The 13,730-nt window shown below is 43.2% G+C and overlaps 1 protein-coding gene across 1 annotated transcript in view; it reads left to right on the forward strand.

Annotated features, from left to right (window-relative positions):
• Mthfd1l (methylenetetrahydrofolate dehydrogenase (NADP+ dependent) 1 like) overlaps nt 1-13,730 on the forward strand; it is a 189,494-nt gene that overhangs the window by 87,148 nt on the left and 88,616 nt on the right. The window contains exon 20 of the mRNA XM_032894796.1: nt 4,960-5,071. Coding sequence (XP_032750687.1) covers nt 4,960-5,071 — 112 coding nt within the window. The remainder of the gene's footprint in view (nt 1-4,959; nt 5,072-13,730) is intronic.

The raw sequence follows: 13,730 nt of genomic DNA on the forward strand, positions 1-13,730 counted from the left end.
TGGTTGCTTTGCCACATTTCTACTGTCACATTTATTTAGGTTTGAGAGAAGGGGGTACTAACTACATTTTAAGTACTTTGCAGCCACACATGGCCAGAGGCTACAGTATTGGACAGTACAGTAGTATAATACCCTGTCAATGTTCTGGTATCAAGCAAGTAAGTCATTGAAGTAATAAACTTAGGAGCTTTCTAGAAAGACCATTATGGAGACTATACATCAGGAGAAGCCAAGGTAGTCCCTATGTTACATTCCCAAGTATTTTGTGCACGAAACAAAAATCAAGTAAATACACTTATAGATTGTACTTTTTGTAGACAATGTGTTTTTCTCAAAGTGGTTTATTTTATAGCTGCACCCACCATTAAATACGAGTCTTTGTCCTTCTGTTTGAGTGTCTGATAGCACCGTGGTGATCTTTAGTCTGCGTAGGGCTCCAGACTGGGAGTTGCAAAAGCAGGACGGTAATCTTATTAAGGTTCTCAGTCTCCTCCTTGGCTTTGGCTACTCCTTGCTTCCCTAGACCTTGGGGTTCTCGAGTCAGGAAGAGGTCAGCTCTTGCCCTCACATTATTTGGTTCCGGGATTTCCAACTAAAGTTCCGTCTACACAGAATTATAAAGGGCAGGGAGAGTGGGATGCAGGAAGTAGAATTGTGATCAACAGGCTGAAGAGAAGTTGATCAAATGGTTTGTGTTCAGTTAGATGGGAATAAGGGGTTTTCCACATCTGTCAACTGTGATAACAGTTCACAAAATAAGAAACAGGAGGGGTGTCTTGCAGGGTGTGCCAGCAGACCTAATATAACCAGTTAGCTTTCATTACTGTAACAACTATGTAAGAGTTTCCTCTAATATAGAAGGAAGAAAGGTTTCCTTTGGCCCACCATGTTGGCCTTTTCCATCTGTATCTGATTGCCCTGTTGGTTTGGGGCTGAGTCAGATAGCACAGTTCTGATAATCAGATATTCTGCTCAGAAAATACATCAGAATAAACTTTTCTCCTCATACGCAGCACATGAAGGCTGTACAAGAACAGGGTCTAATAGTCCTCTTCATGGAGATACCCCTTCCCCAGGACCAAAATCCTCCTACTGGGCCCCATTTCTTTAGGCTTTTACTACGATTCCTTGTTGCCAAGACTATCACAGAGACCTTTGGAAGATAGTCAGGATCCAAACTGCGGCAACACATTTTATATTGCACACATATCAAAGTTGGACTCCTGAGTATGCCAATTAAAATGTAAAGGCTGGAGACATGGCTCAGTGAATAAGAATGCTTGCTCTGCCAGCGTGGGGGCCTGAATTGGAATCATCACTGCCCACATAAGAAGCTAAGTGTGGTCGTGCACACCTGTAACCTCAGCACTCCTGTGTGGGAGGCAGAGAAGGGAGGATCCGGGGTCAGCTAACCTGGAATGTAGGCAATGAAAAACAAGAACCCCTGTCCTGAATGAAATGGAAGGCTAGGACCCAAACGTGAGGTTGTCCTCTGACTGCCACATGCGGACTGAGTCCTGCATGTACGTGCAGACACACACACACACACACACACACACACACACACACACACACACACACACACACTTTAGAACGTGAAATAAAGACTTAAACCCTAAAACGTTTTTGCGGACAGATGAGTCGTATAGCCTGGGTGATAAAGTATAGCTCTATAAAAAGGAAGATTTGATTTAAACAGCAGCACCCCCCACCCCCACGGGATTATTCCAGAATCCTAAAGCCTGTGCTTGTTCAGCCACAACCTGTCACCTGTGTCCCCTGGAGGCCAGGCCCACTACCTCCCTGACAGATGGCAGCAATGAGGGTTACAGTCTGTTGAGCAGACGAGCTGGCCGCCATCCAGGGATACTCTGTGACTTTGTCCTCGTTACATTTCTCCAGGGCAGAAGCATGCCCCAGGCAGCAGGGTTGGAAGCCAATGGAGACTTCAGGGTCTTTGTGAGATGTTTTTCTCTGAGCACTTGAAAGGTTTGTGTAGAGAGAAGAGGTGTTAATAAATAGTTCGGGAGGTGGTGTGCAGATACTAGCTGTGCATACGTGTGAATGAGCATGCTTGCTGGATTTTTTATAATCCTCATATGTTCACATCACCCTGACCTTCTCAGGACCTGTGTTGCTCTCTCTCTCTGGAGGACTTGACAGAAACGCTCGGTTGTGAACTCACATGGTGCCTTTGAGAAGCTTTCTCATCTCAGACTGTCTTCCTGCTCTTGTCCAGCTTTTGTCTCGTCTTTGAACCATGTTCAGCTAATAGCCCATCATAGTTCATGGGAATTTTCCACACTCCCTGACTGCCCTGTCCCCGCCCCACATTGCTCCCTGCTCTCCGCTCTCCGCTGTGTCAGCAAAGGGGCAGGCTGTATTTTCACAGGTGGAGCCAAGCCTTGCCTGAGCAGAACTCCAATAACCCAATGGGCAGTAATGAAACCTGAATGTTTTCATGAGAAAATTATTTTCAGATAGATCTAAAGTCTGTTGTTATCAATAAAGGAGAAATAAAAAAAAGAAAACACTCTAGAAATGACTATATTGGAGCTAGAGAGATGGCTCAGTGGTTAAGAGCACTGACTGCTCTTCCAGACTGGGTCCTGAGTTCAATTCCCACAACCACATGGTGGCTCACAACCATCTGTAATGAGATCTGACGCCCTCTTCTGGTGTGTCTGAAGACAGCTACGGTGTATTCATATAAATAAAAATAAATCTTTTTTAAAAATGACTACATTAACAAAGTTAGTTTTAAGGCTTTGAAAGCCTAGAATTTTTAATTAGTTCCTATTATTGGTTTTTGTTTTATTTGTAACTAGGCTGACTGGTTTTATGTCAACTTGACACAGCTAGAGTTATTCTGGAAGAGGGAACCATGCCCCCCACCAGATTGGCCTGTGGGCGAGCCACTGATTGATGTGGGCAGTACTAGTTGTTGACGTGGTTACTGTGGGTAGTATTAGCTGAGAAAGTCAAAAGAGCAAGCTAGTAGGCAGCACCCCTCGTGACATCTGCATCAGTTTCTGCCTTCAGGTTCCTGCCCTGACTTCCCTCAGTGACCTGAGAGTTGTGATCTAAAATAAGCCTTTTCCTCTCCAGGTTGCTTTTGGTTGTGGTGTTTTATCATAGTAATAAAAAATTAGTAAGAACTGCTCATGAACAAAGTACACACATATTAAAACATCAAGAGGAGACCCATTGTTTTGCATGCTTTCTTTTAAAAAGATTTAACTTTAGTTGTGTGTGGTGGGTGCTTGGCTGCGATCCCAGTGTTTAATAAATAGAGACCGAGTATCATCAGTTCAAAGATATCTTTGACTGTAGAGCAAGTTTGAGACCACCGGGGGCTACATAACACACTGTCTAAACAACCACAGCAAATCGCTTCTCTCCTTCGTATATTTCACACATGGTGGGGTGTTTTTTTCTTTTTGTTATCTTAATTGCCAGACTTCTAACATGTAAAATAGGCCATTTTAAAACATTTAATCAGACTTTATTTTAGTGAGAAGACAACTTTAGCCTAGAAATTGAAAACAAACGTAATAACCTAAGCTTGTCCTTTATATGTAATTGGCCTGTCCATTTTTCATAATTCATGAGTTATATTATTTTTGTGTGCTCAGTTCTTTGTTAGGTTTGTTTGAGACAAAATCTCATATAAATCTAAACTGACATTGAAGTTCTAATCTTTCCTGCTTTAACTACCCAAATGCCAGCACAGTGGGATTTTTCTCCCCACCTTCCTCTTCTCCCCTTCCTCTACCCCTCCTCCTCTTCCTCTTCATCTTCTTCCTCTTCTTTCCCTTCCTCTCCCTCCTCTTCCTCCCCTTCCTCCTCCTCTTCTTCCTCCTCCTCTTCTTCCTCCTTCTCCTCTTCCTCCTTCTCTTCTTCCTTCTCCTCCTCCCCAGTCCACTATTCCTCCATCCCTCATTTTCTGCCTCACTCCCCCTCTCCTCTTCTTACCATGTCGTCCTGACTAGCCTGGCACTCACTGTGTGGACAAGAATTCACTGAGATCTGCCTGCCTCTGCCTCCTGAATGCAGAAAGAGTTTTGTTAACTTGACTAATTGTTCGCTGAGAAAAAAAAAAAAAGCCAGAACATTGAAGATATTGCTTAAACTATCAGGGTTTGATTAAATTATTTTTTAAATATATAGTGTAGAAGAAATGAGATGCAAAGCTTATTGTATAATAAACAGGCAATGAACTTTGTTTATCAAAATTGTAATCAGAGGTGACTGCATTCTTAGAGATTTTATCTCTTGCTCAGCATTAACATTAGGTTAATTCCATCTAAGGAAACTCGAGACAGCACTTGGTGTCTGAGTCAATCAGGGTGTCTTTGTTTAAAGGTTTAAAGGTTTGTCTGTTTGTTTAAAGGTTTTCGTTTGGTCTTTTTGTGTGTGTACTCACGTATTGATGGTGTTTATGTGTACATGTGTACATACATGGAGGCCTCAGTTTGACATTGGGTATCTTCCTCTGTTCAGCACCACTTTGATTTTTAGTCAGTCTCCCACTAAACCCAGGGCTCACCGATGGGCTAGAGCAGCCCCCTGGATCCACCTGTCTTGGCCTCCATCCCCCTCCTCACTTCTCAGATGCTAAAGTTACAGGCAGACATCGTCATACCAAACTTTTACTTGAGATCTGAGGATCCGAACTCAGGTCCTTGTGGTTTCTTGGCATGCACTGACTGAGTCCTCTCCCCAGCCCTGCTTTTATTTTTGGGTACCCTGTTCCCCAGGCTAGTTTCTAACCCTTTTGTAACTTGATGTGACTTTGAGCTACTAATCCTTGGATCTCTACCCCCAAGTGTGGGAATTACACCTTACCTAGCTCATGGTACTTTTAGATTTCTTGGTGTGCTTTGACTATGCAGTAAAAATTTGGTCTCCCTTCTTCTGTTTCCTTTGAGACTCTGATTTGTCCTCTTTCTTCTGCAGGGAACACCTGTGTTTGTGCACGCTGGTCCCTTTGCTAATATCGCTCATGGCAACTCATCGGTGTTAGCTGATAAAATCGCACTAAAACTGGTCGGCGAAGAAGGGTTTGTAGGTAAGTGGTTTTGTTTTAAATTATTGATTATAAAATATTGATAAAATTGAAAAGATAGTGGCTGGGATCAAATTTTGACATGAAATCTCATCCTCTACACTTTCCTTTGTAGAGGGTCTCAGTGCTGGAGAACTCTTGTTCTAGAACAGCACAGTTACATTGTGTTTGACTGCAGTCAAGCACATAGGCCTTTGACGGTCTAATACTCATCGACTGGATGACCTTGGACATGGTTTTAAGTATACTGAATCTTGGTTTTCTTATCTGCAAAATGGTGCTAATGAAATTATTTTAATTAGTCATCCAATGGGTATATATTCAGAACCTACCACATTTGAAGCTGGGGGATGCATTGGTTAGCAGGACAGGTCTAGCAGCAGGCCTTGTGGAATCTCCTGTCAGTGGTGTATGCACAGGAAATTATGGTCACTGACTGAGCTATTAGCAGCCATCATAGGGCTAGCATTAATTAAAATGGTTGTTGTTTTGTTTTGTTTTTCCTGGAATCCTGGCGTGTTATTTTTGTGATAGAAGTTTCCAGCCAATCTTCTCAAATTGTCTTTGGTAGATTTATACTGTCTAGCGGTGTCAGGAGGGGGCATCTGCCACAGTGGTTGCCCCACGGTTGATAGCCATAATCTTAGGCTATAATGGTAAAGCTATGAAGAAATAAAAAACCAAGCAAGGACTGTAGAAGAGAGCTTCCTGTGACACTGCGATAGTTTTGATATCATGATGGTTTTGTTATCAGATTTTCCCCTGCCAGCAGACAGTTCCCATTATCATGTAAATGCCCATAATCAAGTTTAACACTTACTTCCTGCATACTTACCATCAGCCTTGTATCAAACTCAAAATTCAGATTTTATTTATTTATTTATTTATTAGTTTAAAAAAATCTGCTGGGCAGAAGAACCTAGATTCTGTGACATCCTAGGGTTCATTTGGGGTTATCAAGACTGACTTAAGAACCCCAAAGACAGGGTCAAATGAGGATTTATGTAGTTCCACCCTTCAAAGATCTATGTAATTCGGCAATCATGTACTCTGCTGCTTACCCACTAAGTCAGCGGTAGCGAGGCACGCTGTCTGGGTGGATTTGCTCTGCTGAGCATACGTAGCAATAGAGCTAATGGCTGAGAAGGCTGGCAAAAGGCAAATACTGAAGAGATGGGCACTTAAGTGAAAAGCGTCAGAGATATCGACTGTGGATAAAAGGGCTTCCAGGATAAAGCACTCCGTTTTATGCTGACAGAGCTCTCTGCCTGATATTATCAAGCAAGTATTTACAGAGTATGCATCACCCCCACAAAATAACTTTAGAGATGCATATTGTTGGGGTCTGCAAAGCACATTAACCCTCCTGTGGCCCAGGCGAGACATTAGCCTCTGGGAGTGTTCTTTAAAGGCTTTCTTATTTAGACTATGTGAAGGTGGATCAGATGGGGGCTGGGATACTGAGAGCTGGTGCTCATCCAGGCTTTGAAGTTGTGGAATGGGAGCCTTGGGGTAAGCATGAAGTAAGAGCTTTCCTAGGGCCCAACTCCCCCTTTGCTATAATATTCAGTAATATCCAAGGAAAAATTGATTTGTAAAATAGAGGGAATTATGCTTATGTCCCCCATGCTATTTATTCCTCTGATCCCTTGTAGCCTGAAAGCAGATACCCATAGTAATCATCCTGCCCGTAGGGAGAGTCAGAACTCTCTTAAAGTCGTGTTAACTCGCTGTGCCTCAATTCCTTGTCTGTAAAATAAGGTCTTTGAAAATATATATCATAATTGTGTGTGTGTGTGTGTGTGTGTGTGTGTGTGTGTGTGTGTGTGTGTGTAAAAGTGAGAGAGATAGGTGGAGGGGGGAGGAACAAGGCGGCCGTGACTCAGATGTGGAGGTCAAAGGACAAGTTTGTGGCATTGGTTCTCTTTCCTCTTTAGTGAGGGTCCTAGAGTTTCAAACTCAGGTCACTAGGTTGGCTCAGCAAACACCTTTACCGACTCAGCCATCTCACCAGCCAAAATAAGGCTCTTCAGAAGGCTTTCTGAATGGATTTTAAAAGATTGTGTGTGACGTTGTGCTTGTCAAGTTCTGGCTGGACACCCACTAACCTTTAGACATTGTCTCTCTTCCCCGTTACTGACATGTGGCTAATAAAAGTTAAAGTCCTGTTTTAAATTGAGTTTATTCTGATAGTGATAACAACTTTCATTTTAATTTTTGTATAGTATACTTAGAGTAGTGTTTTCAACCAGTGGGTCATGACCCCTTTGGTGGTCAGACTACCCTTTCACTGCGGTCAAATATCAGATATTTACATTCAATTCATAACAGTAGCAAGAATACAGTCATGGTAGTAATGGAAATAATTTTATGGTAAAGGATCACTACAACATGAGGAACTGTATTAGAAGGTCAAAGCATTAGGAGGATTGAGAACCAATGACGAAAGAGCCTGCTATTGGAACTGCACAGAAATATAGTCAGCTACTGCACACCGATTTGCAGAACCCTTTGTAATAGAACATGCCTGATTCCAGGTACGAGCCCTCTGCTTCTAGTTTGCAGACAGACACGTGGTTTACCCTCTAGTAAATAAGGATGTGGTAGGAAAGACAAACCGGTAGAGTCTCTGCAGACAGTGGGTTGCACTGGGGGAGCTGAGTACTATACTGATTAACATGGAACCTGGAAAGAAACAGGGCTGTCTCCTTTGTTTACTGCCGTTCAATATCACTTTCAGTTCTGCCCCAACATCCAGGCAAGGAATCCTTTTGTCTACCCAGAATAATTACTCTGAGATAATGGAATCAACAGTCCATTTGGCCTTACAACAGAGTGGTGTTTATTTAATTAGCTGCATGAATTTGTCAGATGAGCGCAGAGTGCTTCATAAGAATTTTAGAGGAAGTGCAGCGGCGACTTTAATGGCCTCTATTCATGAGCCAGTGGTCCCCATGGGCGTCCACTCAACCTCTGTGTACTTCGAAAAGGCAGATTCCTCTTGGGCATCAAACACAAGTCTAGGGTTATTTTTTAAAAAAGGAAAAGAAAAGTAGCATTGACATTCTATGTTCTTAATTATTATTTCATTTAAAGTATTTGTAAGAATCTCAAAATTGTTACAAACCTTAGCTTTTTCTTTCTTTCTTTCTTTAATTGTTTTGACTTCAATTTTGAGCTCAAGACTCACCTCTCCTTGAGAATGTGGACCTGAAATTGTACATGCTCATCTCTAAGGGCCCTTATAGCCAAAATACTCACAGCCACAGGAATCCATAGATAGACTTTGAAGGTCTACTTCTCCCCTCCTGTACTTAATTACTGATAAAATGGACCAGATGTCATGGCAAATGCCTGTAGTCTTGGAAGGCCAGCCCACCTCTCAATGACTCATCCATCCTCTACCTAAATCAATAAATAAATCAACATAATTGTGATATGGTACCTTGCCAGTACATCTTAATATGTGCAGTAATAGGTCATGTTTGTATCACCCCCCAATGGTTCAGGATTCACCATTTTCTATCACTGTAGTGCAGGATGGTTGAGGACTTATATCTTCTGATGCCCTTCTAACTGGCAGAGTTGGGAGGCCACATAAGAGACAGAGAGAGTATACAGGTGTGCATGTTGTGTGTACATGCACATGCCTGGGTATGGTGTGTGTCCATGTGTGTGCATGCATGGGTGTGGGGTATGTGGGTTCCACTATGTACATGCATGGAGTGTGCGTGCGTGTGTGCGCACATGCATGGGTGTGGTATGTGTGCGTGCATGGATGGGGAATGTAGGGCATATTTACACGCATGTATGGCTGTGGATACACATGCACTCATGTTCTGCCTGCTCTCGCTTGCTCACTCTTTTTTTTAAAGTTTGTTTTGTCTCTTGTTTTGGCGGGGTGGGGGATGCCTTTTGCACATGTGAGTGGAGATGACTTAGGAGTCCAGAGAGGGCATCAGATCCCATGAGCAACAGATGGCTGTGAGCACACATGGTATTGGTACTTGGAAGCAAACTCGGGTCCTCTACCAGAGCAGTACACCAGAGCTCTTACTAAGGATCCATTTCTCAATCCCAGGAGAGAGCCTTTTGAGACAGGGTCTCGATTAGAAGCTTTATTTGGCCTGGAACTCACTGTGTAAACTAGGGTAGCAGAGACTCTCCTAGCTCCGCTTCCTGAGTTCTGGATCACAGGCACCTCCTCATCCCTCTTCTCAAAAACCCACGAGTATTCCATCACAAGACACCCACCCTGGCGACCTCACTGAGTCCCCATCAGCTCTGAACACCAGAGCTTGGGTCAGGCTTCACCCTTTCATGCCTCACAGTGTCTATTCTAATAAAATAGTGTAGGAAGGAAGTCTTGCCTCGAGTTTCAGAAGAGTCCACTAAATAGTTACACCCAGCTACTGGCCTATTCTCAACATCTGTTTTATTGCAATGAAATGTTAAATACTCCATCATTTAGGTAGAAGAAAGCCAGACCAAACTAAACATTCCTATAATTTTGTCCACCCTTTAAGAAAAAATATCTGAGATCTAAGTTGAAGTAGTGTCCAGCTTCTGAGCTGAGTTTCCTGGAGCTCACCCTGTTGACATATAAAACTCTGCTCTTGGTCAGGGGCCTCACTCTGTTATGAAGTTCATTCTTAGGTCTTGCATAATCCTATACATAATCACGCCAGGGGTAAGAACTGGATTATTAGCGATCTGACTGGTGGGGATGTGCAAACCCTAGCAGCCGTTGAGTCCAGGGAATGGATTTTTAGACCGTGTACTTAGCAAGCCTCACTGTGGCAATGTTGATTCATGGTGTCCCTGGATGGCTTAATCCTGGAACTCCTCACCAACTCCCATTCTCCCACCTCTCTGTGCTAACCTCTCCCTGCCACACATGCTTCCATACAGACTAGACCTCTTCGTGGTTTGATTTTGGTTTTAGTTTCTAACAGGTAGTCCAGCCTTTAAAAAATAAGAGAAACACTGAAGGAAGCCCAGTGCTTTTCCAGCATAGTCAAAGCCCTGGGTTCATCCTCGGCACAAAGGCAAGACAGATGGCTTGATGTTTAAGAGCAACTGCTGCTCACACAGAGGACCTGGGTTCAAATCTCAGCACCCACATGGCAGCTCACAGCTGCCTTCAACTCCAGTTTCAAAGATATGATGCCCTCTTCTGGTATCTCGTGGCACCAAGCGTGTGGTGCAGGCAAACACTCATGTGGGAAGATGGAAAATAAGTAAATAAGATTGGAATATTCTAGTTATCTGCTACTTGGGAAAGTATTCAGATTAAGTTACCTGATCCCCGTCTTCCAGTCCACGTCACTAAGTCTTTGTTAGTTTGTTTTGGTTCTCTGTGTAGCTCTGGCTGTCCTGGAACTTGTTTATAGATCAGACTAGACACACACACACACACACACACACACACTCACGGGTTGTTATAAGACAGATGGAGATGACCTGGAAATGAGATTCCATGGCAGAGTCTAGCATGGGTAGAGCCTTAGCATCAATTCCTAGCACTCCAGAAGACATGAGGGTTATCAACCCTCTGTGACATTTTGCTGCTGTGACTTGAATCATTGCTGCCTGATTCCTCCTTGCAACAATACTGGAAGGCAGAGCCTAGTGGTGAATGGATTAAAAAGCCTTGGTTTGAAGTTAGCTCCCGAGCTCAGAGACAGACCTGATTCCTCTGAGGTCACCCCTCCTGTCTTAGCTGTGTCAGGAAGTTGCCTTCTATGTGGGTCACCCTTCTACTGTGTCCCAGGAGATTCTCACATAAGCAGAACAGATGGTGACAGCATGCTGTTTGACTTCTAGGACTGTCAGCCAAAATAAACCGATTTTCTCTAAAAAATTTACCCCATCACAAACGTCACAGCAACAAGAAACTAAATGTGCCTTAGCTGCATCTCTTTGTCTGTTTCTCTAAAGAAAAGCACTCTCCAGGTGCGGAAGAGGTCGTGTTTCCAGGTGTGCAGTAAGACTTTTACCACAAAAGATGTACATCAATTAAACTTCTGAAACCTACTATGTTTACATTAGGGTACAATAAATTTTTTGGACAACAACCTAGACAGACCCAGAAATACCAGACATCTCCATTTATTATGTAACTAAAGGTCAAACAATGTAACAGCTATTTGTTACCTAATAACTTACTGGCTGTCTGCGGGAATAACGCATAGCAGTTGAAAGTAATACTGTATCATTCTTAAATAACCTCTGTACCTTGTTAAGGACACCTGCACCAGTCAAGTGCCACTCAGCTTCTCCATACAGGGCCTGCATTATTCCTAGGGCAACTGATCTTAGATTCACAATGAACAGGGTGTTGTTTAACAGACACATCTCTTGAATCATCAACCAACATCACAATAGTAGTGCTTGTCATACCACCTTCTTACCCTCAAATGTAAAATATCCTGGGCTGGAAACGAGGGCTCAGTGGTTAAAAGCACTTGCTGCTCTAATAGACTTGGGTTCAGTTCCCAGCACCCACGTGGCTGCTCACAACTATCTGTACAACTCCAGTTCTAAGGGATCTGATGCCCTTTTCTAGCTTCTGAGGGTACCAGCATGCATGTGATACACAAACATACATGCAGACAAAATTTCTATCCACATAAAATTTAATAATAGTAGTAAATTATAGGGTTTTTCTTAATGTGAAGTATGTCAAGATGAGCTAGCACCCACCCTTCTTCCCAGAACAAACCTCAGGCAAACTACCAAGGCCCTAGCTAGTCTGAGAATGAGGGAGGGAGTAACAGTATCTCAATATTCTTTTGAGTTTTTTTAGATTTTTTTAAATTATTTATTTGTTTATTTATTTGAGGATGACAGAGATGGTACTTATAAATCAAACAGGCAGTTTCTGGCATTGATGCATCTTTGCTGAGAACAACTTAGATCCTGAAAGCCCACCATGTGCCAGACACTGGATTAGAGCTTTGTGCCTGAGAGCTCACTGCCTGGCAGTAAGAGTCTCTGAAGGAGTTTAGCACTGCGCACGGCTTCCACATGAAAGGACTGAGGCCCAGAGTGAAAGAGTTTGTTCCAAGGGGACAAGCTTGGGCTAAAGGAGCAGCAATTTGAGCCCCTGATCTGAACTCTTGCTTCTAGGTCTTACTGCTTGTGAATGTATACCTCTGGTCCACCCCACCATCACCCAGCCCTGTGTTTGCACACAACAGGACTGTTTGTTGAATGAAAACCTAATAGAACACATCAGGTATATGAAAGATTTCTCCAATGGCAGGGTTGTCTGCAATACCAGTGGACTTTTTAATGGTGAACGTAAATGTATCTACCATGTGGTTTATTGAAGTAGCAAATAACTAAATTAGAAGTAAATGAAGCCTGCTGTAGTGGAAGGTGACTAAGGTCCCAGCTACTCAGGAGGCTGGAGCAGAAGGATTGAGTTCAGGAGTTCAAGGCCAGCCTGGGAAATAGAATGAGCTTCCTAAAGACTCCATCTAAGAAAGGAAGGAAGGAAGGAAGGAAGGAAGGAAGGAAGGAAGGAAGGAAGGAAGGAAGGAAGGCAGGCAGGTAGGCAGGCAGTGGAGATATAAGCAGTTGATACAGTGTTTACTTAACATAACTCCATGGGTAGAAGCCCGAGAGCCCCATAAAAACTAGATCTGGTGGCGCTTGCCCGTGGTCATTGGCCTCAGGAGGGTGGAGGCTCAGAAGTTCGGCATCAGCTTCGGCTACACTGTGGTCCTGGGAAGGCTTGGTCTGCTTGAGACTCTGTCTCAAACTTTTAGTTGGGAGCTTAAGAGGCAGCTCAGTGATCAAGAGCGCTTGCTTCTCTTCGAGGGGACCCAAGTGGGGTTCCCAGCCTGCAGGGCCAGCGGCTCACACCTAACTCCAGCTCCACAGGATCCAACACCCTCTTCCGGCCTCTGCAGCAGGCATATGTACCCACATACACACTCACAAACACACATAGCCTACAAACAGAATAAGAATCATCCTGTTTTTAAAAGACATTTTGAACCCCAGGAGTGCTCAACCTGGCCTTGACCAGTTTCTTCATGCCCTACATACTGCAAATGTGTTTAAAATAAGCTCTGTGGCTCATCCCTCTTTGGATTTTATTTATTTATTTATTTATTTATTTATTTATTTATTTATTTATTTATTCATTTATTCATCTATTTATTTATTTATTTATTTATTTATTTATTTATTTAAACGTTCTCTGCCAGAATTTCACATTAGCTCAGAATTCGATTCAGTCTTTACACTTCTGAGGTTGTCACCTCATGCGCTATAAACCCCTCCTTTCTCCATCAGTCAGTGTGACGGGCATCCACATGAAGAGCCCCATGGTTGGCCTCTTGTTTCCCTGGTAAACCAACTAAATGTTGATACTCCGCTGCTAGAAGGCAAAAGCTGGGCTGGAGAGATGGCTCAGTGGTTAGGAGCACTGACTGCTCTTCCAGAGGTCCTGAGTTCAGTTCCCAGCAACCACTTGGTGGCTCACAACCATCTGTAATGGGATCTGATGCCCTCTTCTGGTGTGTCTGAAGAGAGAACGGTGTACTCGTAAATAAAATAAATACATACATCTTTTTAAAAAAGGCAAAACACCTAACTCAAACTCATCAGAAAAGGTGAGACTTCTGCAAAGTGCACTTTGAAGAAGAGG

The sequence above is a fragment of the Rattus rattus genome, chromosome 2 (genome assembly GCF_011064425.1).
Source record: "Rattus rattus isolate New Zealand chromosome 2, Rrattus_CSIRO_v1, whole genome shotgun sequence".
NCBI lineage: Eukaryota > Metazoa > Chordata > Mammalia > Rodentia > Muridae > Rattus > Rattus rattus.